We start from the raw sequence: 27,498 nt of genomic DNA on the forward strand, positions 1-27,498 counted from the left end.
AGTGGCTTACGCCTGTAATCCCAGCACTTTGGGAGGCTGAGGTGGGCAGATCACGAGGTCAGGAGTTCGAAGTCAGCCTGGCTAATATGGTGAAACTCATCTTGTCATTTGGCAAATGACATCTTATGTCATTTCTTTTACAACAACAATTATTAGAATTTATTTTGTTTTAGGCTGGGCGTGGTGGCTCATGCCTGTAATCCCAGCACTTTGGGAGGCCAAGGCTGGTGGATCACCTGAGGTCAGGCGTTCAAGACTAGCCTGACCAACATGGTGAAACCCTGTCTCTACAAAAAATACAAAAATTAGCTGGGTGTGGTGGCAGGTGCCAGTAATCCCAGAAACTCAGGAGCCTGAGGCAGGAGACTCACTTGAACCCAGGGTGGGCAGTTTGTAGTGAGCCAAGATTGTGCCACTGCATTCCAGCTTGGGCAACAGAGCAAGACTTTCTCTCAAAAAAAAAAAAAGAGAGAAAAAACCTGGCCGGGCATGCTGGTTCACGCCTGTAATCCAAGCACTTTGGAGGCCAAGGCGGGCAGATTACCTGAGGTCGGGAGTTCAAGACCAGCCTGACCAACATGGTGAAACCCTGTCTTTTTATAAAAAAAAATAAAATAAAATAAAAAAAGGAAAATAAAATCTAACACAGGAACAGAAAACCAAACACCGAATGTTTTCACTCCTAAGTGGGAGTTGAACAATGAGAACACATGGACTGAAGGAAGGGAACATCACACACTAGGGCCTGTCAGAGGGTCGGGGGCTAGGGGAGGGATAGCATTAGGAGAAATACCTAATGTAGATGGTAGACGACAGGTTAAAGTATATATAAACAGGATCTGGAGATCCAGCACACTGTCTTTTATATTTGTAATTTATTAAAGACAGTGTGCTGGAGCTCTGTCCTAAGCGTTCAAAACATATATAAAAATGTATGTTTATATATGTCTACAAAGAGTGAAACAAACTTCTATTAAAAAAATACGTATCTTTACATATATGTATATCAATATTTACTATATCATTTAATTTATGTACATATAACAGGTAAGATATATGCATACACACACGCACATAACCTACTGGTTATGTATTTTTTGTATAAACAGAACCCTAATACATTAACCTTTTAAATCTTATGTCATTTCTTTTACAAGAACAATTAGTAGAATTTATTTTGTTTCAGGCTGGGCATGGTGGCTTATGCCTGTAATCCCAGCACTTTGGGAGGCCGAGGCTGGTGGATCACCTGAGGTCAGGAGTTCAAGACCAGCCTGACCAACATGGTGAAACCCTGTCTCTACTAAAAATACAAAAATTAGCTGGGTGTGGTGGCAGGCACCAGTAATCCCAGATACTTAGGGAGGCTGAGGCAGGAGAATCTCCTGACCCCAGGAGGCACAGGTTACAGTAAGCCAAGATTGCCCTGCTGCACTACAGCCTGGGCAATAGAGTGAGACCGTGTCTCAAAAAAAAATTTTTTTTTTTTTTTTTTTTGAGATGGAGTTTCACTCTTGTTACCCAGGCTGGAGTGCAATGGCGCGATCTCGGCTCACCGCAACCTCCGCCTCCTGGGTTCAGGCAATTCTCCTGCCTCAGCCTCCTGAGTAGCTGGGACTACAGACACGCGCCACCATGCCCAGCTAATGTTTTGTATTTTTAGTAGAGACAGGGTTTCACCATGTTGACCAGGATGGTCTCGATCTCTTGACCTTGTGATCCACCCGCCTCGGCCTCCCAAAGTGCTGGGATTACAGGCTTGAGCCACCGCGCCCGGCAAAAAAAATTTTTTTTAACCGTAGCTACACTATCATAAATTATTTCAGTGCCTATTTATATTCTCAAATTTTCCCAAATTTTAAATTTAATCTCTTTATTTGGACACCTAATTTTCTTCCATTTTTCACATGCGCATCTGCAGTGTGTCCAATTCTTTGGTCACAATATTTTTTTTCCTTAAAACATTTATAGATGTGTTACCACAATCTTCCCACACATGATATGGTGTAGAGGTGAATGCTAAGGCTAGCAAGCTTTATTTTCCTTTACTTTTTTTTCCACTCTATTTTTCTTATACTATGAAGATGATGTAATGAAGCAATCACCATCCTTTATATTAATCTTTTCTAATAAAATGTAACTATTAAAAAAATAAACCCAAGGCCAGGCGTGCGGTCCCAGCACTTTGGGAGGCTGAGGCAGGAGGACCTCCTGAGGTCGGGAGTTTGAGAGCAGCCTGACCAACATGGTGAAACCCTCTCTTCAAAAAAAAATAAACCCAAAAACATTGGGCACCAGGGAACCAGTGTTCTTGTTGCCTTAACTACTTGGCTTGCCCAACTAAAAACAAGCAATGCAAGCCCCAGTTTCATCAGAATTGGTGTGTATATAATGCAGGTTCTTGGGTATCACCCCACACGTGCTTGCTGGATCTAAGCCTCAGGGGGAATTTCCTAACACACATCAGCATTTGGGAACCTTTGCCCGTCCAATCGAACAACAGCATCCAACAAGTAATAAGTGATATCTTTTTTAGGACCATGGCTCAACTGAGGACCATGGAAGCTTCACCAGGATGTTGGTGAACAAAGAACCCCCTAAACTTGTTCATAAATGTGTTTGCACAAACTCTTCTCAGGGTAGGAGTCAAACTGAAGCTGCAAGAGAGAATAATGGAGGAAGGATGACCAGACACCATCACAGAACCATTCTTTCCTGCTGAGAGCCTCTTTATCTTGTAGCTAGCAAGCATCATCACGTTTTTCTCCTTCGTTCCATCCCTTTTCTTTATTCAGCCTGATCTTTATGGTTTTGCATGGATGACTACTCCAATTGTTCTGAACACTTATTTCTTTACTTTCATGATGTTACAGCTCTTGAGGGGGAGGCTTGGGAATGATTTTACCTGGGAACTGAGGGACCTGGCATGCTGGGCCAAGATGGCTCTAGTCCTTTCTGCAGGGTATGAAGTTTTTAAAGGTGGTTGCCATGATCTGTACACCCAGGTGGGAAGCAACTGCTTAACGATTTGCTCTTCATATCTGTTAGGACATCAAGTGTTTTTTTTTTTTTTTTTTTTAATGATTAAAAGCACAATGTAGTAAAAAAGTGGAGTTAGGAGATCTCACTTCTAGCCTTCTCATCTGAGCAACAGGCTGAACTAGACTTTCAAATGATGCCCTAGAGTCCTAGCGCTCACAGAGTGTCAAGGGCCTGAAGGGAGTGGAACGGGGAAGGCCAGGTGCTGTGGCTCACACCTGTAATCGCAGCACTTTGGGTGGAGCCTTTGAGTCTAGAAGTTGGAGACTAGCCTGAACAACATGGTGAGACTGTCTCTACAATAAACACAAAAATTAGCTGGCATGTGCCTGTAGTCATAGCTCAGGTGGGAAGATCAGGAGCTGGGAAGGGCGAGGCTGCAGTAAACCATGTTCGTGACATTGACATTGCACTCCAGTGAGACTGTCTCAAAAAAAAAAAAAAAAAAAAAATGGGAAAGCCAAGTGAGAAAGTCTCAGGCCTCCCTTTCCCTGAGTTTCAATACAAATAGCTTCCCTATTATCTCTCACTTATTGAAGTTCTGGTTAAGAGTTCTTTCCAGCCAGGCTTGGTGGCTCATGCCCATAATTCCAGCCCTTTGGGAGGCCAAGGCAGGTGGATCACTTGAGGTCAGGCGTTCAAGACTAGCTTGACCAACATGGTGAAACTCTGTTTCTACTAAAACTACAAAAAAATTAGCTGGGCATGGTGGTGCATGCCTGTAATCCCAGCTACCTGAGGCTGAGGCAAGAGAATTGCTTGAACCCAGGAGGCGGAGGTTGCAGTGAGCTGAGAACGTGCCATTGCACTCCAGCCTAGGCAAGAGAGAGAGACTGTCTTAGAGAAAAAGAGTTCTTTCAGGCCTGGTGTGGTGGCTCATGCCTGTAACCTTAGCACTCTGGGAGACTGAGGTGGGCAGGTCACCTGAAGTCAGGAGTTTGAGGCCAGCCTGGCCAACATGGTGAAACTCCACCTCTACTGAAAATACAAAAATTAGCTGGGCGTGGTGGCACATGCCTGTAATCCCAGCTACTCGGGAGGCTGAGGCAGGAGAAACACTCGAACCCACGAGGTGAAGGTTTCAGTGAGCTGAGATCATGCTATTGCTCTCCATTCTGAGTGACACAGCAAGACTCCGTCTCAAAAAAAGGAAAAGTTATTTCCAACAGAAGCATCTGGAATAATCCTTGGGGAGAGGGGGTCTGAGGCAAGGCTAGCACAGCAGCCTAGCATCCCACCAGTCACACACTTCCATCTTGTTTCCACCACCCTCCCCAAAGTATGCAGAAGGCAGCAAAGTGGAGAGAAAAGCATATGGGTGATTAAACCAAATGAAATCAGGCCTAAATTCTGACCTGGGCAAGTCATCTCAATGCTTTTGACTGCAGATTCCTTTCCTGCAAAATGTTCTCACATAATCAGTGAGAATATTACTCAAAGTTATATAGTACTTGAGACTAATGTTCAAACATTGGCCAGCCAGCCAACAATCCCTCTTCCACATTAAAAATCTTGGCTGAGCCAAAATCCAACTTGATGGGGATTCAAGTCACCATCCCTCATGAAGCCTCCTATGCCCAGACACATATTATTCAGAATCTCCTTCAATTCCACAGCCTGAGATCATGCCTACCTGCATTTGCCCTTGGGGACCAGTGAGAAAATCAGACGGCCTTGGGAGACAAGGCCCACATCAGGCCAGGAGTTGGGGACGGGGTGCAAGAATCTGATTTGTCTAAAAAAGTTCCTGCCACCAGCATAAAACACCTTCGAGCTTTTCCACAGGGATATGGGACCTCTAGTGGCAAGACAGCCATGCTACCTCCATCTAGCAGTAAAGTGAAGGCCCTGCTCTGAGAGCCATGCCCATGAACACCAGGTCATTCTCTTCTGCCCAGCAAATGTTTACTGAGCTCCTAATACCCCTACTGCCTGCCAGACCCACTTTTGGGTGTTGGTGACGCAGCCATGAGCGGTGAGACCTAGTACCTGGCCTCATGCCTCTTAAATTCCACTCTATACACGGCTGGCAACTCAGTCTTTATTAACAGTTTCATTTTTGGGGTAACCAGTGCTAAGAGGTGGAAGGTTGGGGGCACCTTTGTGTGTGTTAAGGACCTCAGAGCATCCCCTCAGGAGAGAATAAATCCAATTTAGAACTTACATGGTGGTGGGATGGGAAGAGGAAGGGACACAGTATGTACAGAGGCTTAAGGGGATGCTGGAGGGCCTTCAGCAACAGGGCGTGGAGGTGCTGAAGAGGAAGTCGGGCAGAGTCAGCCACTGATCTGGACCCCCTCAGCCTCGGCCAGAGGGTAGATCTCAATGGCTTCCACCAGGGGCAGCGCCTCCACGGCAGTCTCCATCACAGCCAAGCCAACAGCAGCCTCTGCCTCTGCCAACTGCTGCCGCACAGCTGCCTGATGCTGCTGCTGATGGGTCTTGCGGTGCTTCCAGAGGTTGGAGAACGAGCGGTAGCTCTTGCCACAGTCAGGGCAGGAGTAGGGTCGTTCGCCAGTGTGGATGCGGCGATGTTCTGCCAGGCGCATGGAGATGGCAAAGGCCTTGCCACACACTTCACAGGCAAAGGGCCGCTCACCTGTGTGCAGGCGCCGGTGGTCTTTCAGGTGGGTGCTCTGACGGAACGCTTTGCCACAGTCTGGACATGGGTACGGCCGCTCACCTGTGTGGATGCGCCGGTGCACCTGCAGTGACGTCTCTGTGCTGAACAGCTTCTTGCACTCGCTGCACTCTAGACCCCGGCGGCGGGCAGGGGCCGCAGGGGATGCCGCAGAAGTGCCTCCGAGGGCTGCTGGAGAGGCAACTGGTGCACGAGTGGCCCGTGGGGCTCGAGGGGCAGGGGGCTCCTTAGCTAGAACCTCTCCAGGCCCAGCAGCCGCATGGGCCGCCTCATGTGCCTGCAGCCGAGCAGCTGAGCCCACTTTCTTGCCACAGGTGCCACACTCAAAGCGCCGCGGGGCCTGGGCAGCAGCAGCTGCACAGCGGTGCTCCCGGAGCCTCAGTGAGGAGGGGAAGGCAGCCCCACAGGATGCGCAGCGGTGGGGCTGGCGCCCAGCATGGACCACAAGCTGGTGCACCTCCAGCAGCCGGCGCAGTAAGAAAGAGCGGGGGCACTCGCGACACTTATAGGGGTATTCACCTGTGTGATGGTAGCGGTGCATCAGCAGGCGGTAAGGGCGGTGAAAACGCACCCCACATTCCTGGCAGCGGTAAGGGAAGTGCTGGGCATGCACCAAGCGGTGCTGCCTCAGTGTGGAGCTTTGCGTGAAAGCCTTGCCACAGTCCCCACACCGGTAGGGCCGCTCTCCTGTGTGTGTAAGCCGGTGGCGGGCCAGGTTAGCAGGCGAGTTGAAGGGCTTGGAGCAGTCAGGGCAAGGGAAGGGCCGCTCCCCTGTGTGCGTACGCAGGTGATTACGCACGTGAGACTTCTTCTTGAACATCTTGCCACAAATGCTGCATTTATGGCGCCGCTCCAGCCGATGCACAAAACGTTGGTGTCGGGTCAGTTGCAAGGCCTTTCCAAATTCACGGCTGCACAGGAGGCAGCGGTAGGTGCCTGGGGCAGTGGGCCCTGCTGAGGTCTCCTCGGACACAGGGGGCTCAGGAGCCTCTGGCTCTCCAGTCTCTGCTGGAGCTGGCTCAGAGAAACCAATGACAGGCTCCTCTGGTGGGACTGGTGTTGTGGGCAGAGGAACACCCCCTACCCCATGAGTACGCCGGTGATAAAGGAACTTGGTAAGGTTGACAAACGTCTTTCCACATGGACACGAATGCAGAGGATTCGGGGTGTGGGCTCGCCGGTGGGCCAGGAGGAGGGCTTCTGTGCCAAAGGCCAGGCCACAGTCTACGCACAGGAAGTGTGACTCGCTGCTGTGGTCACCAAGGTGCTGGTCCAGACTAGAAGGGCTAGGGAAGACACGACTGCACAGGGGGCACTTAAAGACACCCTCCCGGTGACTCCGCAGGTGCTGCTGTAGCTGGTGTGGCGAGAGAAAGAGCTGGTCACAGGCTGAGCAGAAGAGCTCCTGTGTGGCTGCCCCGCCTGCTTCTCCACTGTTGTTCCTTCGGGCCCTGCGTCCCCGGCGATCCCGCCCAATGGCTTCGCCATTGCGCAGCTCATAACTGTGGTCAGAAGCTGGCAAGGGGTCAGGCTGAGACACAGGCACCTCTGCAGGTGATGAGACCTGCATCTCCTGCTGTAGGGCAGGCTCCTGAGACTCCGGGACAGGAGCAGGAAAGTGAGTGGCCTGGTGCTCCAGGAAATCCGCTGGCAGCTGGAAGAGCTGGGAGCATTCAGAGCACTTGTAGAGCAGCAGCTCCACCTCAGTCACCACCTCAGTGGTGGTGGTGGCAGCGGCAGATGGGACAGCCGCCCCTTCTCCACCCTCTTCTGCCTTGCGGTATGAGTGCTCCACAGCCACGCGGGCCTGGCCCATGGGAGGCCCTAGAACAACTGGGGACCCCAGGACAACAGGGGCAGGAGCTTTGGTGGGCGTGGCCCGGAGGTGTGTCTGCCGGTGGTTCAGCCAGAGCTCCTGGCTGGCAAAAAGAGTCTTGCAATCCACACACTCGTAGTGGATGGTGCTGGAGCTCAAGGGTGGTGCCTTGGGTGGTGGCTCAGGTGGCAGTGCCTCCTGGGGTGCCATCATTTTCAGGTGCAGCTCCTGGTGCTCCAGGAGCTGGCTGGGTGACATCAGCAGTTGACCGCACTCCAGGCACTGGTACTGGCTCTCCTGCACAAGGGTCTGATAGAGGCCTGTGCCTGAGGCTGCCTCCGTGGCCACACTGACTCCAGGGTCAGCCACGCCCACCAGCTCAAAGTGCTGCTGGGGCACATGGGAGTTTTGGTGCATAAGCACCTCTTCCAGGGATCCATAAAGCTGGTTGCACTCAGAGCAGACATAGCGGTGCTCAATGTACAGGACTGTCTCTTCTGACTCCTCAGTCATGGCGGCAGCAAGGCCCTGGGCTGGAAGAAGGGACAATGGGGACAAACCAGTTAGGTCACTGATTCCTCAGCTCTTCCCTTTATCACTCTCCACTCCCAATACCTTAGATCACTTCTCCCTAACTTCTTCCCTTGATTTTTAAAATTCTGCCTCCCTCTCTCCTAATAATCCTTCCTCCCTTCAACCTAATAAATACCAAACACAAAATCTTCCAGGCAATCCCTTCCCCAGGAAATCTACCCACAGTCTCACCTCTGAATCAACTTGCATCAAACTCCACCCACCAGGTCCTTGTCACCCTTCCAGTCCCCTCATCTCCCACACCTCTCAGTGGGTCCCACAGCTTGGCCCAGCACACTGGAACCTCCACTTAAACTTCCTTCCACTGACTTCTTTTCTTAGCAACTCATGTCATCCCATTCCTCTCCAAGGTACCCAAATGAAAACTCATATAGGCCTTTCCCTCCTGTTTCTCCCAGCAACACCCCTCCCATGGGCTCCACTCCTTCTCCCAGGTTCTCAGACTTCTTTTTATACCCAGACCACTCAAACTGCCCAATGCCCCACCACTCCACTTTCAGCACTGTACACAGTGCCAACCCTCCCCTTTACATGCAACCCCCGTTACCCACTAACTCTTCCTCAGGTGCCCAGATTCCTCACATCAAACTATCCCTTCCTGGCAATCAAATTTTCCTCACACTGCCCTAACCCATCTCCACACTCAGACTTTGCCCACCTTAACCACTTCATGATACCCAGCCTTGTTTAATTACTTAACCTCCTCTACAAATCAAGGCCTTCTCCTACAACCCCAACCCCCTATCCAGAATACCCAGACCCATTTTCACAAACGCCTACTCCTCGCTTCAGACCTAGAACCTCCCACCACCCTAACTCCTGTCTCCAGGCTATCTATCCACTCTTTATATTCATCACCTCTTCTTTGTACCCAGACCAAACTGACAACTCTAATCCCCTCTGGGATACCCAGATCCCCTCTTCCCATTGATTTAAGCCCTTCCTGTTCATACATAGTCACTCATTCAGGGACACCCATATCTTCACTTCATATCAACCTATCAACCTCCTGCCAACAGGCCCACCCTAATCCATCCAAGGAATATCCAGGTCCTCCTTCACATTATTAACCTAATCTTTTTTAATTTGCTAAAAGACCCAACTCAACCTCACCCATTCTAGGGATGCTCAGACCCTCCTCTTCCTAGCAACATAACTCCTCTTCTTTTCGTAAAGATCCACACACACTCTAACCCATTCCAGAGATATGCAGACCATCCTTCACAATGGCTTAAGTTCCTTTACACTCACCCCTCTCGGTGCCCAAATCCCCTTTAGGAATACCCGAACCTCCTATTCTCATACAGAACCCTTATCACCACCCTAATCCAGCAGACCCCTCTTCCTCACACTCAAACCCCTCTCACCAGCCTACTACTCTAGGGGGTACTCAGACCCCCAACGTCTTAGCAACCTAACATCTCAGTCTCATTCCAGGAATTCCCAGACACTTCTCACTTTAGCACACAATCTCTCCCACTTTACTTCCTCTCCTTCCAATAACCAAATCCCATCTTCACCTTGGCCTAATTACCTGGACTTATAAAAGACCACCTTCCCTAGCTCATTCCAGGGACACCCAGACACCCTTTTAACATACACATAACCCTTTTTTGTACAGAGACCCCTCTTCACGCATTCCAAGGGTACCCAACCTCCCGATGGTAAATACATCCCGTATACCCAATGTACCCACATTGGTTTAAGGTTTCTTCACATTAATTTAACCTTATCCTTTACAACTGGACTCCTCCTTAGCTCTAAAGCGCTCCCTTGGGGCATCTATTTCCTAATACCTTTTCACACCAAGACCCCTCTCACCGCCCCAATTCTTTCCAGGAAGAACTATTTCCCCCCTTGGTTAACTTAATTATCTTTCTCACACGCTAAGCCCCTCACCAGGCACCCCAGTACCGTCTAACCGGCCCAGCCCCTTCGTCCTGGACTTAACACGCCACCAAGTCCTTTACCCCAAACCCTGAGGAGCTGCGGAGCCCTGCTGGGGCAGCTCTGAGGCCTCCCCTTCCCGCCCAGGTGTCTTGCCAAGGCCCCAGCCCGAGCCCCGCTCCTCCTCACTCAGCCCGCATGCGACTACATTCCCCTTCCCCACCCGCCGCCCCGGCCCGGCCCCCGCCCGGCCGCCCGCGCGCTCGGTCGGCGGTTGGTGCCGCTCCGCCCTAACTGCCCGGCGCGCGCTCCCTCAAGCCCTCAGTGCGCAGGCGGACTGGCGACAGGAGGCCGCGGCGGCACGGAGGGCAGCCCGGCCAGCCTCCGCGCGCCCGCTCGCACTCACCTGCCTCCGCCGTCTCGCCCGCCCCGGGCCCGGGCGCGGGCCACGGATTCCCTTGCACGGCCACCCTAGCGCTGTGCCCGCTCTAGCTCTCGCCGTCGCCTCTCGCCTGCTCCGCAGCCTCGCTCTCACCCCCAGCTAGCCTCAGCAACGCCCCTCCCACCTTCTTCCTCGGCCGCCGTGCAGACGGCCGGATGCAACCAATCATCGTCCGCTCAGGCCCTACCGTTCGGCCAATCGACGTTTATGCCTCTGAGGTTTGAGCCAATAGTGAAGAGCGTCGAGATTCCCCGCAGCGCCCAACCAATCCTTTAGCGACGTTCCCTCACCGGTCGGCCATCGGGTGGATAGTACCCGCCCCTTTAATCCTCCCTAGAGGATGCTCCTCCTCCTCCTCGACTCCGCCTCCGACGGCTCCTGAAGGGAGCTCTGAGCGAAGGGCGGCGCGATGACGTCAGGCGGCGGAGCGCCGCCGTAGGCGCCATCTTGGGGATGCCGTGAGGGAGTCTGCGTTGGGGTCAGGGAGAGGGAAAAGGAGAGGCTGGGAAATTGAGGCGCCCGGCACCTTGGGGGTTGGAGCGGCGGATTGGAGGCACGGGAGCCTCTGTGGTTTCCCCGAGGGTCAGAGGGAGAAAGTGAAACCACTCAGCGCAATGGGAAAAGGGCAAACTGCAGCACCAGCCACATGGAGGGAGAAAAGGAAACCAAGACTCCAGACTCACTTTATTAAAAGGAGGGTAATGAAGGCAACAGGAAGAAACAGGGAGAAGACCGAGGGGACTTTTGGGAGGTGGCGAGAGGAGAAATGTCGGAGGGGAAGCAAGGAGAGCGGGGATATGGAGAAAAAGGAGCAGCAGGGACAGGCAATTTCATTGGAAGGAACAGGGAACGTGGCGGGTAGAGGACCTGAAGGACAATCGGGGTGAGAGCCTGAAGGAAGTGAGCAGGTAGCGCCTCCTTCCGGGGTGACTGACTCTTACAGTTACCATGTCTCCAAGGGCTCTGGCCATTCCTACTCACCTTGTTTCTGCGACGCTCGGTCTTGGGTGGGAGTTGCCCCAGTAAAAAGTTTCCAGGCAGGGCGCGGTGGCTCTCCCTTGTAATTCCAGCACTTTGGGAGGCTGAGGCGGGTGGATCATCTGAGGTCAGGTGTTCAAGACCACTGTCTTTACTAAAAATACAAAAAATTAGCTGGGCATGGGCGTGTACTTGTAATCCCAGGAACTCGGGACGCCGAGGCCCGAGATTTGATTGCACCCAGGAGGCCGAGGTTGCAGTGAGCCGAAATCGCGCCAATACGCTCAAGCCTGGGCGACAGAGCGAGACTCCATCTGAAAGAAAAAAAGATTTCCAGACCTACTCCCTGAACCCAAGCACAGAGGAGTTTCAATTTCTCGGATGAGGAAACTGAGTCTCAGAATTGGGTTATTTATTTACCTACCTGATGCCATTCATCAGTTTTGCTATGGCCATTTGGTCTCTAGATGCCCTATCTTTCTCGTGGATTAAATTCCCTAACACCAGGCCTGTATAGTTAAAACAGATTCCCGGATTGGAATCTGGGTTCTAGGAGAAGTTAACTGTCCTGTGCCTAAGTTTCTCATCTGTGAAATGGGGCTAATAGCCCATCTCATGGTGGTTTTGAGGTACAGAGTAAAAGATATTTTAGCTGGACGCAGTGGCTCACGTACGTAATCCCAATACTTTGGGAGGCTGAGGCAGGTGGATCACCTGTGGTCAGGAGTTCGAGACCAGCCAGCCAACATGGTGAAACCCTGTCTCTACTAAAAATACAAAAATTAGCCAGATAAGGTGGCATGTGCCTGTAATCCCAGCCACTTGGGAGGATGAGCCAGGAGAATCACTTGAACCCGGGAGGCGGAGGTTGCAGTTAGCTAAGATCGCACCATTGCACTCTAACCTGGGGTACAGGAGCTGGAGTGCTTTTTTATCTCTGAAAAAAAAAAAAAGATATCTGAATATCTAAAATTTATTTATTTATTTATTTATTGGAGACGGTCTCACTCTTGCCCACCACGCAGGCTGGAGTGCAATGGCACGAGCTCTGCTCACTGCAACCTCTGCCTCCTGGGTTCAAGCGATTCTCCTGCCTTGGCCTCCCAAGCAGCCGGGTCTATGGTTGCACACCACCATGGGTGGCTAATTTTTGTATTTTTAGTGGAGACAGGGTTTTGCCATGTTGGCCAGGCTGGTCTTGAACTCTTAGCCTCAAGTTGATCCATATACCTTGACCTCCCGAAGTGCTGGGATTATAGGCATGAGCCACCATGCCCGGCTTTATTTTTTATTTATTTGTTTTTTTAGATGGAGTTTCGCTCTGTTGCCCAGGCTGGAGTATAGTGGCACGATCTCAGTTCACTGCAACCTTCGCCTCCTGGGTTCAAGCAATTCTCTGCCTCCACCTCCCGATTAGTTGGGATTACAGACTCCCACCACCATTCCTGGCTAATTTTTTGGTATTTTTAGTAGAGATGGGGTTTCACCATCTTGACCAGGCTGGTCTTGAAATCCTGACCTCGTTACCCACCCACCTCGGCCTCCCAATGTGCTGGGTTTCTAGGCGTGATCCACTGCCACCACGACTGCATTTTTTTTTTTTTTTTTCCCCGGAGATAGGGTCCCACCATGTTGCCCAGGCTGGTCTTGGAACTCTGGGCTCAAGCCATCCTGCCTTGGCCTCTTAAAATGGTCGGATTGCATGTATGAGCCACTGTGCCTGGCCAGTTGTTATTTTTATTAGTATCTCCGGAAACCAAATAATAATAACTAATATCTCTTGAGTGTATTATGACATGCTAGGTATTATGCTCAGTGCTTACGTGCATTATTCAGTTTAATCGTCTCAACTATGCTATGAGGGAGAAACTGTCATGCTGACTTTACAAACATCGAGGCCTAGAGAAGTAACTAGTCATAGTTCCCATAGTTAGGAAGAGTTGGGATTCCAACCCAGGAGTTGACCTCAAGGTCTACACTCTTGGCCCCCCGGCTCACCTGCCTGGCAGGTGGGAAGTTCAAGTGGTTGCATGTTGAAGGCATGAATGCAAGAAGTAAAGAGTTGGTGGAAATTAGTGAGCTAAAGCTAGGCCCTGCCTGCTCTGAAGCAGTCTGGGTTTGTCTTAGAGCAAAATTACCTGGGGTAGGTACCAAATTAGTGGAAGCCATGCTCAGTCTTTGACAGACTGTGTGATGTTGGGCAGTTTCTTGCTCCTGCTGAAACCTCCTTTTCCCCACTTGAAAAAATCTGAGGATGAAGCCAGGTGCGGCAGCTCAGCCTGTAATCCCAGCACTTTGGGAGACCAAGGTGGGCAGATCACCTGAGGTCGGGAGTTAGAGACCAGCCTGACCAACATGGAGAAACCCTGTCTCTACTAAACATACAAAATTAGCCGGGGGTGGTGGTACATGCCTGTAATCCCAGCTACTTGAGAGGCTGAGACAGGAGAATCACTTGAACCCGGAAGATGGAGGTTGCAGTGAGCCAAGATCGCACCATTGCACTCCAGCCTGGGCAGCAAGAGTGAAACACTGCCTCAAAAAAGAAAAGAAAATCTGAAGATCTAGGTGACTTCTCAGGCCTTTTGCTTGGACTTCCCAACTTGATTTGGGTTATGTAGGTCTGTCTTTCCAGATGATATAGGAATAAACTGAGGCCTGGACTTGTCCTTCTGGAGGTGATAGCACAGGACTGGCTAGGATTTTGGGCACACGTTGAATTTTGAGTGGATGGTGGTTTTTTTTTTTTTTTTTTTTGGAGATAAATCTTGCTCTGTCTGCTAGGCTGGAGTGCAGTGGCGTGATCATGGCTCACAGCAGCCTCCGCCTCCTGGGTTCAAGCGATTCTTGTGCCTCAGCCTCCCAATTAGCTGGAACTAAAGGAGTGTGCTGGTGGGCCTGGCTAATTTTTGTATTTTTAGTAGTGATGGGGTTTTGCCATGTTGGCCTGCCTGGTCTTGAACTCCCGACCCCAGGTGGTCCACCTGCCTTGGCCTCCTAAAGTGCTGGGGTTACAGGCGTGAGTCACTGCTCTAGTCAAGAGGATGGTGTTCTGTGTTGAGGTCCTGCATAAGTAAAGTCCTAAAGGCGAGTGTGAGTTTAGGCTTTTAAGCCTGACTGGAGCTGAGTGTGGGTGTTTGGGGGTTGGGTGTAGATGTTGACCAAGTGGGATAAGGAGGTGTGTGCAAAGTTGGCGGTCCTTCAGCGTCAGATGTATGTGTCAGATGTGTGTCCAGGATGTCCCACATGCCAGCCTGTAGAGGGCTTCCCGTGCCAGGCTGACGTGGTCCAGGAGTTTGCCATGTGTCAGCTGTGTGTTCGAGGCATGTGGTCACATGTGCTGTGGGCCACACGTGAGTGTGTCAGTGTCTCTTCCCCATCACGAGCATCGGGGGTGGTGGTGAGTCACGGGCTCAGCCTTCAGCACCAACTGTCATATTTCTTCCCCTCAAATTTCACCCCCCACCCAACCATGCACCACCCACCCCCACTCCAAGATCTGTGTCGCTTCTCTCTTCCATCCCCCTGCCCTGCTCGGCTCCTTCTGAAATGCTGCAGAGTGTTCTCTGGGAAGGAGTCTCCCACTTCTCCTGGCTCTGCCCTCCAGCTTTCTGTCCTTGTCCCGTCCACCTTACCCACTGCCTCTCCGCTCCTGCGACTCCCTTCTCTCCACCCACTCATCTCTGAGGGTCCCAAGGATTTCTCTATGCACGACAGAGAATTCTCATACTCACTACCCATCCCCTCACCTCTATAGGAGCTACTTCTATTGGGGGAGGCTTCCCTCGCATCTCCAGGCTGGCAGCTCCTGCCTCAGTGGCTCTCTTATGTCTGTGAGCCACATCCTTGTCATTGTGGTCCCCTTGTGTCTATAGGCCTCCCTTGTTTCTGTGACCTTCTTCAGCTCTCCTTGGCTCTCTCCCTGCCCCTGTGGACTGCTCCCCATATCCGAGGAGTGCTTTCTGTTTCTGGGGGCCTCTCTCTAGTGTCTCTGGCTTCTCCCGTGTTTTCCTTCATGTGAGGTCTCTGTGTCCACACACTGTCCTGGTCTCCGAGGTCCTTTTGCTTGTCTCTGCAGGCTGCTCCCTTGTCTCCGTGGGCCTTTCTTTCTTATCCCGGGGCTTTTCCTGTCCTTGCCCTTGTGGGGTTTGTGGGGTTTGTGGGCCTCGGCCCACTTCTCTGGACAGTCTTGATGGCTGTCTCTTCATTTCTCTTCATCTCTGTGGCCCTCTCCCTCCGTCTCAGTGGCATTCTCCCCAGGTCTCCTTGCCTCTCATCTCCGTGGGCTCCTGTGCCCAGGGCTGCCTGGGCAGGGCGGTGGCATGGGGTGGTAGAGGGGGTGGCCAGGGGGTGGGCCCTCCATCCAATGCAGCTTCTTCTCATCAACATTCTCCTTGCGGGGGCCCCCAGCCCCAACCAATACGGGCTCCACCTCCCCTGACTCCCCTCCCTCCTCGCTCTCTGCCTGCCTCCCTCCCTTCCTCCTCCCCACCCTCCTCCCTGCCTCCCTCCCTCCCTCCCTCTTCTCTCTCCCCCCGCCCCCCCTGTGATCCAGGACCCAGCGCGGGCGGCGGGCGGGCAGGCAGGCAGGCAGGCAGGCAGGCGGCGGCGGTGGCGGCCTCAGAGGGGAGACTGAGCAGTGGCGGCAGCCAGCGGCAGGGAGGCAGGCCCAGCCGGGGACTGGAGCCGACGGAGGCTTCTCACAGGAGACCAGGAGTCTATGGCCAGGCCCTCCCAGTGAGGCCCAGTGCCGGGAGCCCCTGGGACACCCCACCCTCCTCCGCCTTTCTCTTCCACCTGCTCCTCTCTATCCTCCTTTCCCTCCTCCCTCTCTCTCCACCTCATTTGCCCCCTTCTCGGCCTCTCCGGGTCTCCCAGCTCTCCATCCTCTCTAGCCCTCCACTCCGGGGCTCTTCCCCGCCCCCAGCATGCTTTTCCCGTGGGGGCTGAGGGCTTGAGGACTCGGGTGCCCTTGCCTCAACCAGGGCAGGGCCCAGGCTCCAGGGGGGAGGGGGGAAGGGGGCGGCCCCCTCCCCCAGCAGGCCCTCCCCTCCCCCACTTCTCCTGATGGCCGGCTTCCTTTTCTCCACCCAATCCTCGCCCCCTGTGGCCCCCCCAGGCCGGCCCGGCTAGGGGAGGGGGCAGGGGGCCCTTTCCCGGGCCGGCTTCCCCCTCCCCCGGCTTTGCCTGTGCCCCCCTTCCGTTTTCACCTTCCTCTCCTCCTTTCCTCCCTCCTTCCCCTCCATTTGCTCCTTCCTCCTCTCCTCTCTCCCCTTCTCTCCTCCATTTTCTCCTTTCCCCTTCTTCCCTTCCCCGGCCCGCCCTCTCCTCTTCCACCTGTCCTTCCTCCCTGCTCCTGTGGAGCCACCGTTTTGGATTAGTTGGGGGCCACCGCCAGCGGCGGGGGAGGGGGCCCTGTGGACTGCCCTCTCCCCCCGCCCAGCCCCACTGCCACCCAGCGCCGCTGGAGCACCTCCCGCTGTCGGTCCTCGGGCCTCGAGGGAGCCCAGCCCTCCGTCCCACCAGGATCCGTGAGTGTCTGCAGGGCGGGGATTGGGCTGGGTTCTGGGTCCTGGAAGACTGGGCTCGGTGCTGCCTGGCGGGTTGGGGGGGGCACATTCTCCCCGTTCTCCGGACTGGCAAGTACCCTCCCCCACTAGGGGCCTGCTCTGCACCCTCCATCTCCTCAGCCTCCATTCACCTCAACCTCTTCTCGCCCCTTCTTCTGTGTACACAGCTCACTGCCACCCTTGGCCCCCCAGCTTTCTTGGGTCCCAGGGGGCTGACTGCTCTTACTCCAGCTGTCACTTGCCCCAGACCCCTGGCATGTCCGTGCCCCTGCTGTCTCCAAGCCTCCGTCCTGGTCCCAGACTAGCTCTTTGCATTCCTCTGAGCCTCATCCTCTGCCTGTGGTGGGCCCTGGCCCTGTCCCCATCCCATCCAGTCTCTGTCTCCTGGAGATGTCTTTCCGTTTTTGAGCCCCCATTTCCTGTGTCTCTTGGGCCCAGTCTCTGACTCTGCCCAACTTCTCTCTTCCTTGCTGTTACCCCAGGCTGCTCTTGGCATGTCTCTGTTTAGATCCTGCTTTCTGTCCAAACTCCTTGCCCCTGGCTTCCCTCTTTCAGAGGCCCCCCTTAGCAGGTCTCCATCTACTTCTCTCTTTCCATTCTGTGCCTCTGCTCACCTCTTCCCCCTTTCTCTACCTCTGGGCTGGGAGGCTGTCTTCCCTCTCTCACTTTTCCACCTCTTTCCCCCAGATCCACTCTGGGTGCCTGGCTCCACCGTCCCACCCTCCTTAGCTGCTGCCCCACCTTTCCATGGTCCATGGTGACTTTTCCTGGCTGGTCTGGCTCTTCCCACTCCTTTCCTCTCTCCCACTTCTGCATTACCTCGTGTGGCCTTTCTGCTCCCATTCCTCTCCCTGTCTGGAGGCTTTCGGGCCCTGGGATTGCCTGCTCCCCCACAGGGCATTCCTAAGTGTCTTGGGGTGGCTGTGCCTCTGTGTGGGCCTGGCCTCTCCTATAGGCGCTTGCCCTGTCCCTCCCTGTGCCCCTCTAGGGAACTCGCTCCACCTCCCCACCTCGGTTTCCCTCCCTGACTCCCCCTTCCTCTCTCCCAGGTGCTTTTCCCCCTTGCCCCTTCCTTTTCTATGGGCTTGCCGTACAACTCTGACATACTGTCTCTCTCTTTCTGACCGGCCCTCTTTGCAGTTTGGCCATTTCTCTCCTTCTCCCAAGTCTTGTGCCTGCTGCTATTTCTTTATCTTCTCCCTCAACCCATGTGCCTTTGCTGGCCCTCCTTGCCTCTCACCTTCGCTGATGTCTCTCCTTTGCCCACTTGTCTGTCTCTCTCCATGGAGGGCCCCTGTTGCTCAGCTGTCTGCTGGGTTTTGACTTTTATCTGGCTTTGCCCAACCTCTGGGTCTGTGAGTCCTGGGTCACCTGGCACCCTGACTCTGTCCCTTTTGGTGTCTTGCTTCTAGGCTGTGTCTGTCTCTTACTTTCTCACTTAGCCTCAGTTCCTACCTCTTGGACTTTCTATGTGTATCTCTGTGTCCACCTGCTGCCCCTTCAACCCTGTCCTATATATAGTCTTTCTCTGTCTGCTCCCACCTTTGCCTGCCACCTGTGGGTCTCTGTCCTTCTGCCTCATCTCTCCCTCGGTCTTTCTGTCCTCTGCTCCCTTTTGCCCCAGGAGTCCCTGGTGTCTTAGCATGACCCACTCCACTCCTGCCTCTCTCCTAGCCCCGCCCTTCACACTCCTCCCACTGTGAGCACTCCTTCCGGGTCTCCCAGCATCTCTTGCGCCTCCATCCTTGACAAGCCTTCACCTTAATCCACATTATAATTTGCAGTCCCCAGCTTGTCCAGCATGCTCTCCTACTCTGCACCCTCTCTTTCTCAGAGGCCCAGAGGGTAGTGACTTGCTCAGTATCACTCAGTGAGTTGGGGGCAGAGCTGGGACTGATCCCCAGCCTGGGTTTTCCAGGCTACTTGAGATGGTCAGAAGGACTTGTACCTCTGTCCTTCCCTCAAAGTTCTCATTCCCCAGTTTCACCAGCTGAAGCTCTCCTTTCATGGGCATTGAGTGGGGTCCAAGGTCCAGGCCCACCTCACAGCATTCTGGGCCCCCACAGTAATCCTACTCCATAGAAACTCAAGAATCCCTTCCCTTGGGACATAACCCTTGGCCAGGAGGAGTGGAGCTGTGCATCTGGCCAAACTCCTTGCCTAGTGGTTGCCTTGCAGCAGGCTGGGGTGCCTGGAGGAATCCCTGACTCCTTGGGGGTGGAGAGCTGTTAGGAGCAAAGATGCACCATTTCCCCCTTTACCTCTGCTTCCCGTCAGAGTTGGGGGGCAGCGGTTTCACACCCACTTCTGGCAGGCAGCCCACTCCCTGCTTTACTCCTCCATTCCAGCTCTTCCTGCTTGTATCCGAGTCAGTTCTTATCTTCTCTCCATCCTCTGTCTCCCTCTTCCTGTGTCTTGCCTGTGCCTTGGTTCCTCCTCTCCAGCCTGCCCCTCTCTCTTCCTCTCCCTGCTCTGTCCTTGCTTCTATCTTGCCTCCTCATCCTCCTGTCTCTTCCCTCTTTCTCTCTCCTAGTCCTCTCCCTAGCTTCCTGTAGCTCTCCTTCTCTTTTTGTCTCCATTTCTATCCCCGTATTCCTGTTGTCTTGCTGTCTTTTCTTCCCTTGTATTTCTATTTTGTCCTTTCTCTTTTTCTGAGTCTCTGTGTCTTTCTCCTCTCTAAGCCTCTCTTTCACTTTCTCTCTGTTTCTTTCCTTCTCTTTCTTTGCTGTTTTTTTTTTTTTTTTTTTTTCCCTTTTAGTGCTCTGGGTCCATTCATCTGTGGGGCTCTGTATGTATCTCTCTCTCTCTCTCTCTCTCTCTGTCTCTGTCTCTTTCTCACTGTCTCTCTTTTTCTCCATCTCTCCATCTCTCCCAAAGTTTTCTAACTCCAGATACTCTCCCCTCCAGACCTCAGATATCCAGGCCTCTCTCCCTATGGGATTGTGGGAACTGGGGATGTCAGGAGAGTGGCAAGTGAGGCCTGGGATGGGGTTGCCTAGCAACCACCGCATCCTCTCCAGCCGGTTTCTGTTGCCTAGTAACGGCTGCCTGCCCAGAGACAGGGGCGGGACTAGGTAGGGGGGTGGCACTTCCTGGTTTCCTATTAGGGTGGGTCTGGTCCCAAGAATTTACTCCCATCTGAGATCCTCACATGCCTCCCTCCTGCTTTGGTAGCTGTGCCTATCCTCTCTCTTGCAGCCTGTCCCACTCAGCATCTGAGCACTGTGAGCTCCGCTCTGGTAGTGTCCCCCCTGAGCTGAGCTTCCCTTCTCTCAATGCCTTCAGTATTGTCAGCTTCTAAACAGAGCAGGGCTCTGCAGAGCTGTGAACTGCTCACCCACAATGTCCCCAAGGCTTTGGTGACCACCCCATCCAGCAGACCTCTAAGGGGTTTCATCCCCCCACATAGCAGTCTCCCCCTGGGCTGTGGGGTCTCCCTGCAGGTGGCGAGTGGGGGCCGCGGCAGCTGCGTCCCCATGAGGAGGGGAGGAAGATGCCGGCTGAGCTGCTGCTGCTGCTGATTGTTGCCTTCGCCAGCCCCAGCTGCCAGGTGCTCTCATCACTGCGCATGGGTGAGGCCCTCCTGCATCCTGCCCTTGCATCCTCAGAGACCCTCCTGTCAGGCCTTGGGGCTCCTCTGGGGACCCAGGCATGCCAGTCCCTCAGGACCTGGGTTTCAGCTCTCTTCAGCATCAACAAGTCCCAGCCTCTAGTTCCCAGCCTCTCCTTCCCCTGGGACCCAGGAGTCCAGACCCCTAGCTTCCACCAATCTCAGATCTAGGTGTCTAGACTCCTGCTCCTTGCACCCACCTCACCCTAGAGCCCAGGAGTCCAAGACCCTAGCCCCCTCCTTCCTCAGGACACAGGAGTCTGGTCCCCAACCCCCGTGTCCCCTCAGCTGCAATCCTGGATGATCAGACAGTGTGTGGCCGTGGTGAGCGTCTGGCTTTGGCCCTGGCCCGGGAGCAGATCAACGGGATCATCGAGGTCCCAGCCAAGGCCCGAGTGGAAGTAGACATCTTTGAGCTGCAGCGGGACAGCCAGTACGAGACCACGGACACCAGTGAGCGGGGCCATGGGGGCGTGGGGTGAGGCTGGGCAGGCTGGTGGCCCTCAGTCCGTCCCTCTGCCCTCAGCCTCTAGCCTGGCCTTGTCCTCTTCTAGCTCCATCTTCCCCCTTCCTTTGTGTCTGTCTCTGCCTTCTTCCCAGACATGGCCTGCTGGGTTGGAGAGGAGGGAGAGCATAAGCCCCAGTTCTGCTCTGGGGGAGCGCAGGGCGGCATTGGAAAGATAAGCCCTATCATCCCAGCTGGCTGGGGATGCTTGTTAGTCCTCAGAGCTTAATAACAAGCCCCAGGCATCGATGGCAGGAGCCTCGGGTGAGGGTCAGCAAAGGCATTCTGGAGAAGGCTAGTCTGAAGCTGGGCTCTGAAAGGTGAACAGGATGTAAAAAGAGTGGTGTGGCTCCAAGCACAGCTGGCCACATGATGGGGGTGTGGAAGTGTCTATGGAATACTGATGGGCTGAATGTTCAAAGGTGTCACTTGAACAGATGTGAAAGAGTTAGACCTTTGGGAGATGCTGCCATAAAACATGTTTTAGACAGGTTTCTTTCTTGCAGGCCTTATCAGAGGCTTTACGGTGTTTGTGTATGTTTCAAATTACCAAGAGGGAGAATGGGGTATGGCATTTCACAGGCGTTTTTGGCTGGTGTGGCACAAAGTACAATTTGGGAGAAGCTGGGATGGAGGGTGAGGAAGAAGATGGCATTCCAGGCATGTGTCTAGAGTCTGGAGATGGAGTGGGGATCAGGGTGGAAGCAGAGGGAAGTGTTTGGAGCCAAGGACTGGGTGTGCAGCTGAGACCATCCTGAATCCATCTGGACATATTTGAAGAGATTGTGAGATGTCAGGGCTAAGTATGACAGGGCAGTAGGAAGTGAGGCTGTGCAGATCATCAGGGTGGCTCAAGGAGGCTACAGTGCCAGGGTGGAAGATGCCGCTTTCACCCACAGGCACTAGGAAGCCATTGATAGGGAGCAAGGCTTCTGTAAAGAGAATCTGGAGGCTGGATTTGGGTGATGAGTGAGGATTCTGGTACATGTCTGAGTTGAGAGTCCTAAACTAGGGCAGGGGCCAAGGGGTTAAAGAGAAGGGGACAGATGTGAGATAATTTGAGGACAAAGAAGAGAGGTTGTGGTGACTAATTGGCTGTCAGGAGAGAGATTGAAAGCAAGGACCATTTCCAGGCATCTGGTCTGTATGAATGGTGGAGCCCTCACCAGTGTGGAAGGTCCAGAAGGAGCCAGTTTGGAGGAAATGAGGTGTTCGGTTATGATGCCTTTAGTTAGACGTGGCAGAAACCCAGCTCAGCCTGGTTTAAGGAAAAAAGAGAACTTATTAGCTCACAGTCACTAAAAGACCTAAGGACAAATTTCAGGCATGACTGAATCCAGGTGTTCAAATGATGTCCTATGCTTGTTTCAGGCATGGCTGGATCCAGGCATTCAAATGACGTCCTGGGAGTCTTTCTGTGTCTTTACCTCTGGGGCCTGCTTTCCTTTGAGTTGGCTTCATTTTCAGAAATGGTCTCTCAACTGGTGGCAAGATGGCCCCAGCAGCACCAAACTTAAATCTCACAAGTTTACCAAACCCAGTGATAATTGTAGCAAAAGACCTGGGGAAGGAGCTCCGTGGTCTGATTTGAGCCCATGTGCATCTCTGAACTGGTTGCCGTGGCTCAGAGAATGGGGTTCTGTGACTTCCCAAGGCCTGCATCAGGTGCCAGTCAATCCTGGGAACCCTGGACTGAAGGGTGGGGAATAGTTCCCCCAGGAGAAGTTAAGGTTCTGCCATGAGAACAGGCACTAGACAGGCAAAACAGCGCTATCTTCCTCCCAGTCTTGAAACATACATGTGTCTAAGGAGGAAGGAAACAGAAGAAAGAGAAGGAAGTAAGTGTGGCAGGAGAGTGGTGTTTGGAGTGTGGGGAGGATCCAGGGGACCTGGGCTGCGGGGTCAGGGGAGAAGGTGATGAGTGCACCATAGACTGTGGCATGGCTGAAAAGGTTGAGAACAACACAGCAGCTGAGGGACTAGGCACAGGCTTTACAGGCAGAGGAGGCCCCTGGTGTCTCTTTCTCTTTATCCCTTCCTTTGATCTCCCTTGGCCTAACCTATCCCTCTGTTGCTCTCTCTGTCTCATGCCTCCTCATGTTCACTTGTTGGGTGGGGTCAGAGACTGGCCCTCTGGGTCCCAGATGGCAGAAGAGGATCAGGCAGTTGCCAGTGTCTGATCCTCTCCTGGGCCATGGCGGCTCCCTGGGGGATGAGGAAGGAGAGGACGCAGGGAGTCCCTGACTCTGTGGTCTCTTCCCTGTCCCTTGCAGTGTGTCAGATCCTGCCCAAAGGGGTCGTGTCTGTCCTGGGGCCCTCCTCCAGCCCAGCATCTGCCTCCACCGTGAGCCATATCTGTGGGGAGAAGGAGGTGAGGTGGGAAGTGTGGGCTGGAGCTGTGGCGGGAAGTGGTTCCCTGAGAGGCAAGGGCTGGACGGAGGAGCAGGATGGAGGCCAAAGTTTCTTCTTTGTCCAGATCCCCCACATCAAGGTGGGTCCCGAGGAGACACCCCGCCTTCAGTACCTTCGCTTCGCATCTGTCAGCCTGTACCCCAGTAACGAGGACGTCAGCTTGGCGGTCTCCCGAATCCTCAAGTCCTTCAACTACCCCTCAGCCAGCCTCATCTGCGCCAAGGCTGAGTGTGAGGGAGGAGATCTGGGTGTCTTCTTTTCTGTTCCTTCCCAAAAGATCTGATGTCCCACACAGTCGTTCACTGACCTCTAGTTAGAACTCTAGGGCACCCAGGCAACAGGCTCTTCTCCCATCTTCAGAAACTGAGGCCTCTGGTTCCACAGACCCTTTCTCTCCCCAGAGAGACCCATTTAATCCCCACATGGTGACTAAGCATCTGCCATGTCAAAGCCCTCTTCTAGGCCCTGGGCGTGGTCCCTGGGTGCTTGGAACTCCGGTTCTAGTGGAGGTCGTAGGTCGTTGAGCTGTTGTGATACAAAGTGGTATGTGTGCTGCCAGGAGGCACGTGGAGTGTCTGGTATTACATAGGAGGGATCCTAATCCATCTGGGAGATTCGCCGCCTGTGTCCATGAGAAAGGGATATCTGAGCTGAACCTGAAGGATATGGGAAGAAAGAGGAAACAGGTTCTAAGCAGAGAGTGTGGCAGGGGCAGAGGTGGAGGGCCCAGGGACCACGGCCCCCTCGAGAGGCTTGTGGATGCTCCCAGTGGCTGAAATGTGGGAACAACGAAGCAAGAGATAATGGGAGCCATGGGAGGTCCCCAGACATGGCAGGGCGAGGGCACAGGCTCAGATTTGTGTTGTAGAAAGAACCTTTTGGCTGCAGTGTAGAGAATAGACTGGAGAATGACAAGAGGAGTGACAAGGAGACCAGCATAAGGCAGGGGTGAGGCAATACTGGTCTGGGCCCAGGTGGTGGCAGTGGGAATGAGCGGGCCAGGGTGATGTGAGAGGCAGTGAGGGAAGGAAGAGAGTAGGGCCAGAGATGGTGAGAGACTGCTGCCGAGGAGAAACACAATCCTAAGGGGCACACGTTGGGCGTGGTGTGACATTCACATGAGATGTCTGGTAGGCTGATAGATTTGTGGTTGTGGAGCTTGAGGCAGGGAGGGACTATGTCCATAGCCTCTAGAAGGAATTCCTCCTTCAAGAAGTATTTATTGGGCCAGGTGTGGTGGCTCACGCCTCTAATCCCAGCACTTTGGGAGGCCAAGGTAGGAGGATGGCTTGAGGCCAGAAGTTCAAGACCAGCCTGGGCAACATGGCAAGACCCCATCTCTTAAAAAAAAAGGTATTTTTTGAGCACCTGCTATGCGCCAGGCACTGCTCTTTGTATTACGGATCAGCCATGGGTGAAATAGTCCAAGTCCATTCTGATGAGAGGAGTTGGGCAAAAAACACCACAAACAAGTGCGTTACGTGGTTAGAAGTAGTGAGTTCTATGGAAAAGTAGAAATGACTTATGAAGAATGGTGTGGGAGTGAGTGCAACTTTAAATGAAATGGTGGGTGAGGGCCTCACTGAGAAAGTGACCTTGGAGTAGAGACCTGGACGAGGGGAAGGAGGGAGCCGTTTGAGAATGTGAAAGAAGAGGGTTCCAGGACAAGGGAACAGCCAGAGTGAGGGCCGCAGGACAGGAGCAAGACTGTGGTGTGTGTGGAACAGCGAGGGGGTGATGTGGCTCAAGCCCAAAGAGTGAGTGATGGGGAGAGGAGGGGCTGCAGGCTGGGTGGTTAAAAAAAAAAGTATTTATTGAACAGCTGCTGTGTGCCAGGCCCGGCTCTTGGTATCAGGCTATTAGGCATCAGTCTCTAGTGTGTCAATGAGGGCCCTGCCCACCATTTCATTTAAAGTTCCACCCCATGCCCACACTAGCCTCCTAGTCTTCATAACTCACTTTTGCTTTAACACAGAACTCACTACTTCTAACCATGTAATGTGCTTATTTACAGTGTTTATTGCCCAACTCCTCTCCTCATCCTGTACCTGGTTTACTTCACTCACGGCTGACCCCTGATACCAAGAGCAGAGCCTGGCACAGAGCACCTACTCAACAAGTACTTTTTTTTTTTTTAAGAGATGGCTTATTGGCCAGGCTGGTCTTGAACTCCTGCAATCTAGGTAGTAACAAGGAAGGTGGGCAGGTTGTGTGGGGCTTTGGAGGCTGTGGGGACTTTGGCCTTTAGGACTCTGAACTGACAAGCCATGAAAGGATTTGAGGCGAGGAGGAGCATACCTGACCTGCATCATTGTGGTTGCTGTGTAGGGAACAGACTCAAGGGCAGGCCCGAGGATTGCAGCAGGCAGGAGTTGGTGGTGGCTCAGGGCAGGGTGGTGACAGTGGCACAGGGCGAGGGGATCTGATGTGTTTGGAAGAGAGGGCCTTGATGGATTGGATGTGAAAGAGAGGAAGCCAGGGTTTTGGCCTGAGCAACTGGCACACTGGAGATGCTGTTCACCAACATGGGGAAGCCTTGGTGGTTGAGCAAGGAGAGTAAGCGTGAGATGCACGTTAGATACCCCAGTGAGGGGTCAGGAAGGTGGCAGAGACAGGAATCTGAAGTTCTAGGAAGAGGTCTAGGTTGGTATTTTAATTGCAGAGGGCCCAGGCTCCAGGTGTCCGAGAGCATTACCCCATAGGACCCAGCTGCCCCATGTCCTTGGCACGCCCTCCAGTCCCCTGCCCAGCTGCCCCATGTTGAGGAGGAGGGAGTGTCTACACCATGCCTGGGCACCCAGAAGTGCTCCAACCCAAGGCCCCACCCCTCCCTCAGGCCTGCTGCGATTGGAGGAACTGGTACGTGGCTTCCTTATCTCCAAGGAGACGCTGTCAGTGAGGATGCTGGACGACAGCCGGGACCCCACGCCTCTGCTCAAGGAGATCCGTGATGACAAGGTGTCCACCATCATCATCGACGCCAACGCCTCCATTTCCCACCTCATCCTCCGAAAGGTGAGCCCCCCACCTCTGATTTCCCAAAGGGCTGGAGCCAGAAACTTGGGGTGACTGATTAAGTCACCAAATGCCCATGGGCTTCAGGAATCAAAAGGAGGTTTCAAGACCTTCTTCCATGAAGATGATAATTGCAAAGTTTGTCCCTCAGCCTGGCTGCTTCCTGGTTGTGTGGTCCTGGGCAGTCACCCCTTCTCTCTGTGAATAGTTCCTACTCAGTGGATTGTGAGGGTTAACGAGTGAGTGGCAGGTAAAGAATGTAGGGCAGTGCCTGGTCCAGAGTCAGAGCTGGCTACCTTGTAGCTCAGAAGGATTTTTTTATTGAGCTCTTTTCTTTTTGAGACAGAGTCTCGCTCTGTTACCCAGGCTGGAGTGCAGTGGCACTATCTCAGCTCACTGCAATCTTTACCTCCTGGGTTCAAGAGATTCTCTGCCTCAGCCTCCCAAGTAGGCCCCCGCCACCACACCCAGGTAATTTTTTTATTTTTATTTTTTAGTAGAGACAGGGTTTCACCATGTTGGCCAGGCTGGTCTTGAACGCCTGACCTCAGGTGATCCACCCACCTCAGCCTCCCAAAGTGCTGGCATTACAGGCGTGAGCCACTGCACCTGGCTTTTTTCTTTGCTTTGAGACAGGCTTTTGCTCTGTTACCCAGGCTGGAGTGCAGTGGTGTGATCCTGGCTCACTGCAGCCTCAAACTCCTGGGCTCAAGGAATCCTCCTGCCTCTGCCTTCCGAGTAGCTGGGACTACAGGCCTGTGCCACCACACTTGGCTAATTTTTTTTAAAATTTTTTATAGAGTCTGGGTCTTGCTATGTTGCTCAGGCTGGGCTCAAACTCCTAGGCTTGAGTGATCCTCCTGCCTCAGCCTCCTATAATGCTGGGGTTACAAACATGTGCCACTGCACCTGGCCTGCATGTATTCTTTAATTTGGCCTTCACCCCACCCCACAGGACAGATGTCATGAAGAAGAATCTGGGGATCGGG

The 27,498-nt window shown here is 53.4% G+C and overlaps 2 protein-coding genes across 9 annotated transcripts in view; one reads left to right on the top strand and one right to left on the bottom strand.

The window, feature by feature from the left end:
* Positions 1-5,064: 5,064 nt before the first annotated feature.
* On the bottom strand, positions 5,065-11,532 carry ZNF574 (zinc finger protein 574). 2 transcript variants are annotated; one of them, XM_037729414.1, is made up of 2 exons: positions 11,401-11,532; positions 5,065-8,029 (listed from the first exon to the last, which is right to left on the bottom strand). In XM_037729414.1, exon 2 carries the CDS (start codon positions 8,007-8,009, stop codon positions 5,316-5,318), a length of 2,694 nt encoding a protein of 897 aa, XP_037585342.1. In that variant the 5' UTR covers positions 8,010-8,029; positions 11,401-11,532; the 3' UTR covers positions 5,065-5,315. The 2 variants fall into 2 exon arrangements, with proteins under 2 accessions (XP_037585342.1, XP_017358595.1); XM_017503106.2 differs by lacking the exon at positions 11,401-11,532 and adding an exon at positions 10,384-10,557.
* Positions 11,533-15,964: 4,432 nt separating this feature from the next.
* Positions 15,965-27,498, top strand: part of GRIK5 (glutamate ionotropic receptor kainate type subunit 5) — a 74,400-nt gene continuing 62,866 nt past the window's right edge. For 4 of the 7 annotated variants that reach the window (XM_017503101.2, XM_017503100.2, XM_017503099.2 and 1 more), the window contains exons 1-6: positions 15,969-16,928; positions 20,411-20,539; positions 20,866-21,030; positions 23,356-23,453; positions 23,559-23,724; positions 26,331-26,509. In XM_017503101.2, coding sequence (XP_017358590.1) covers positions 20,461-20,539; positions 20,866-21,030; positions 23,356-23,453; positions 23,559-23,724; positions 26,331-26,509 — 687 coding nt within the window. In that variant the 5' untranslated portion in view covers positions 15,969-16,928; positions 20,411-20,460. Of the gene's footprint in view, positions 16,929-20,410; positions 20,540-20,865; positions 21,031-23,355; positions 23,454-23,558; positions 23,725-26,330; positions 26,510-27,498 lie in introns of all 7 variants that reach the window. The other 3 variants (XM_017503098.2, XM_017503103.2, XM_017503105.2) reach the window with 2 other exon arrangements.

The sequence above is a fragment of the Cebus imitator genome, unplaced genomic scaffold (assembly GCF_001604975.1).
Source record: "Cebus imitator isolate Cc_AM_T3 unplaced genomic scaffold, Cebus_imitator-1.0 Scaffold306, whole genome shotgun sequence".
NCBI classification, from domain to species: domain Eukaryota; kingdom Metazoa; phylum Chordata; class Mammalia; order Primates; family Cebidae; genus Cebus; species Cebus imitator.

Excerpts from the sequence above, each read along its gene's own strand:
- ZNF574 (XM_037729414.1), bottom strand. The coding sequence starts at position 8,009 with ATGACTGAGGAGTCAGAAGAGACAGTCCTGTACATTGAGCACCGCTAT.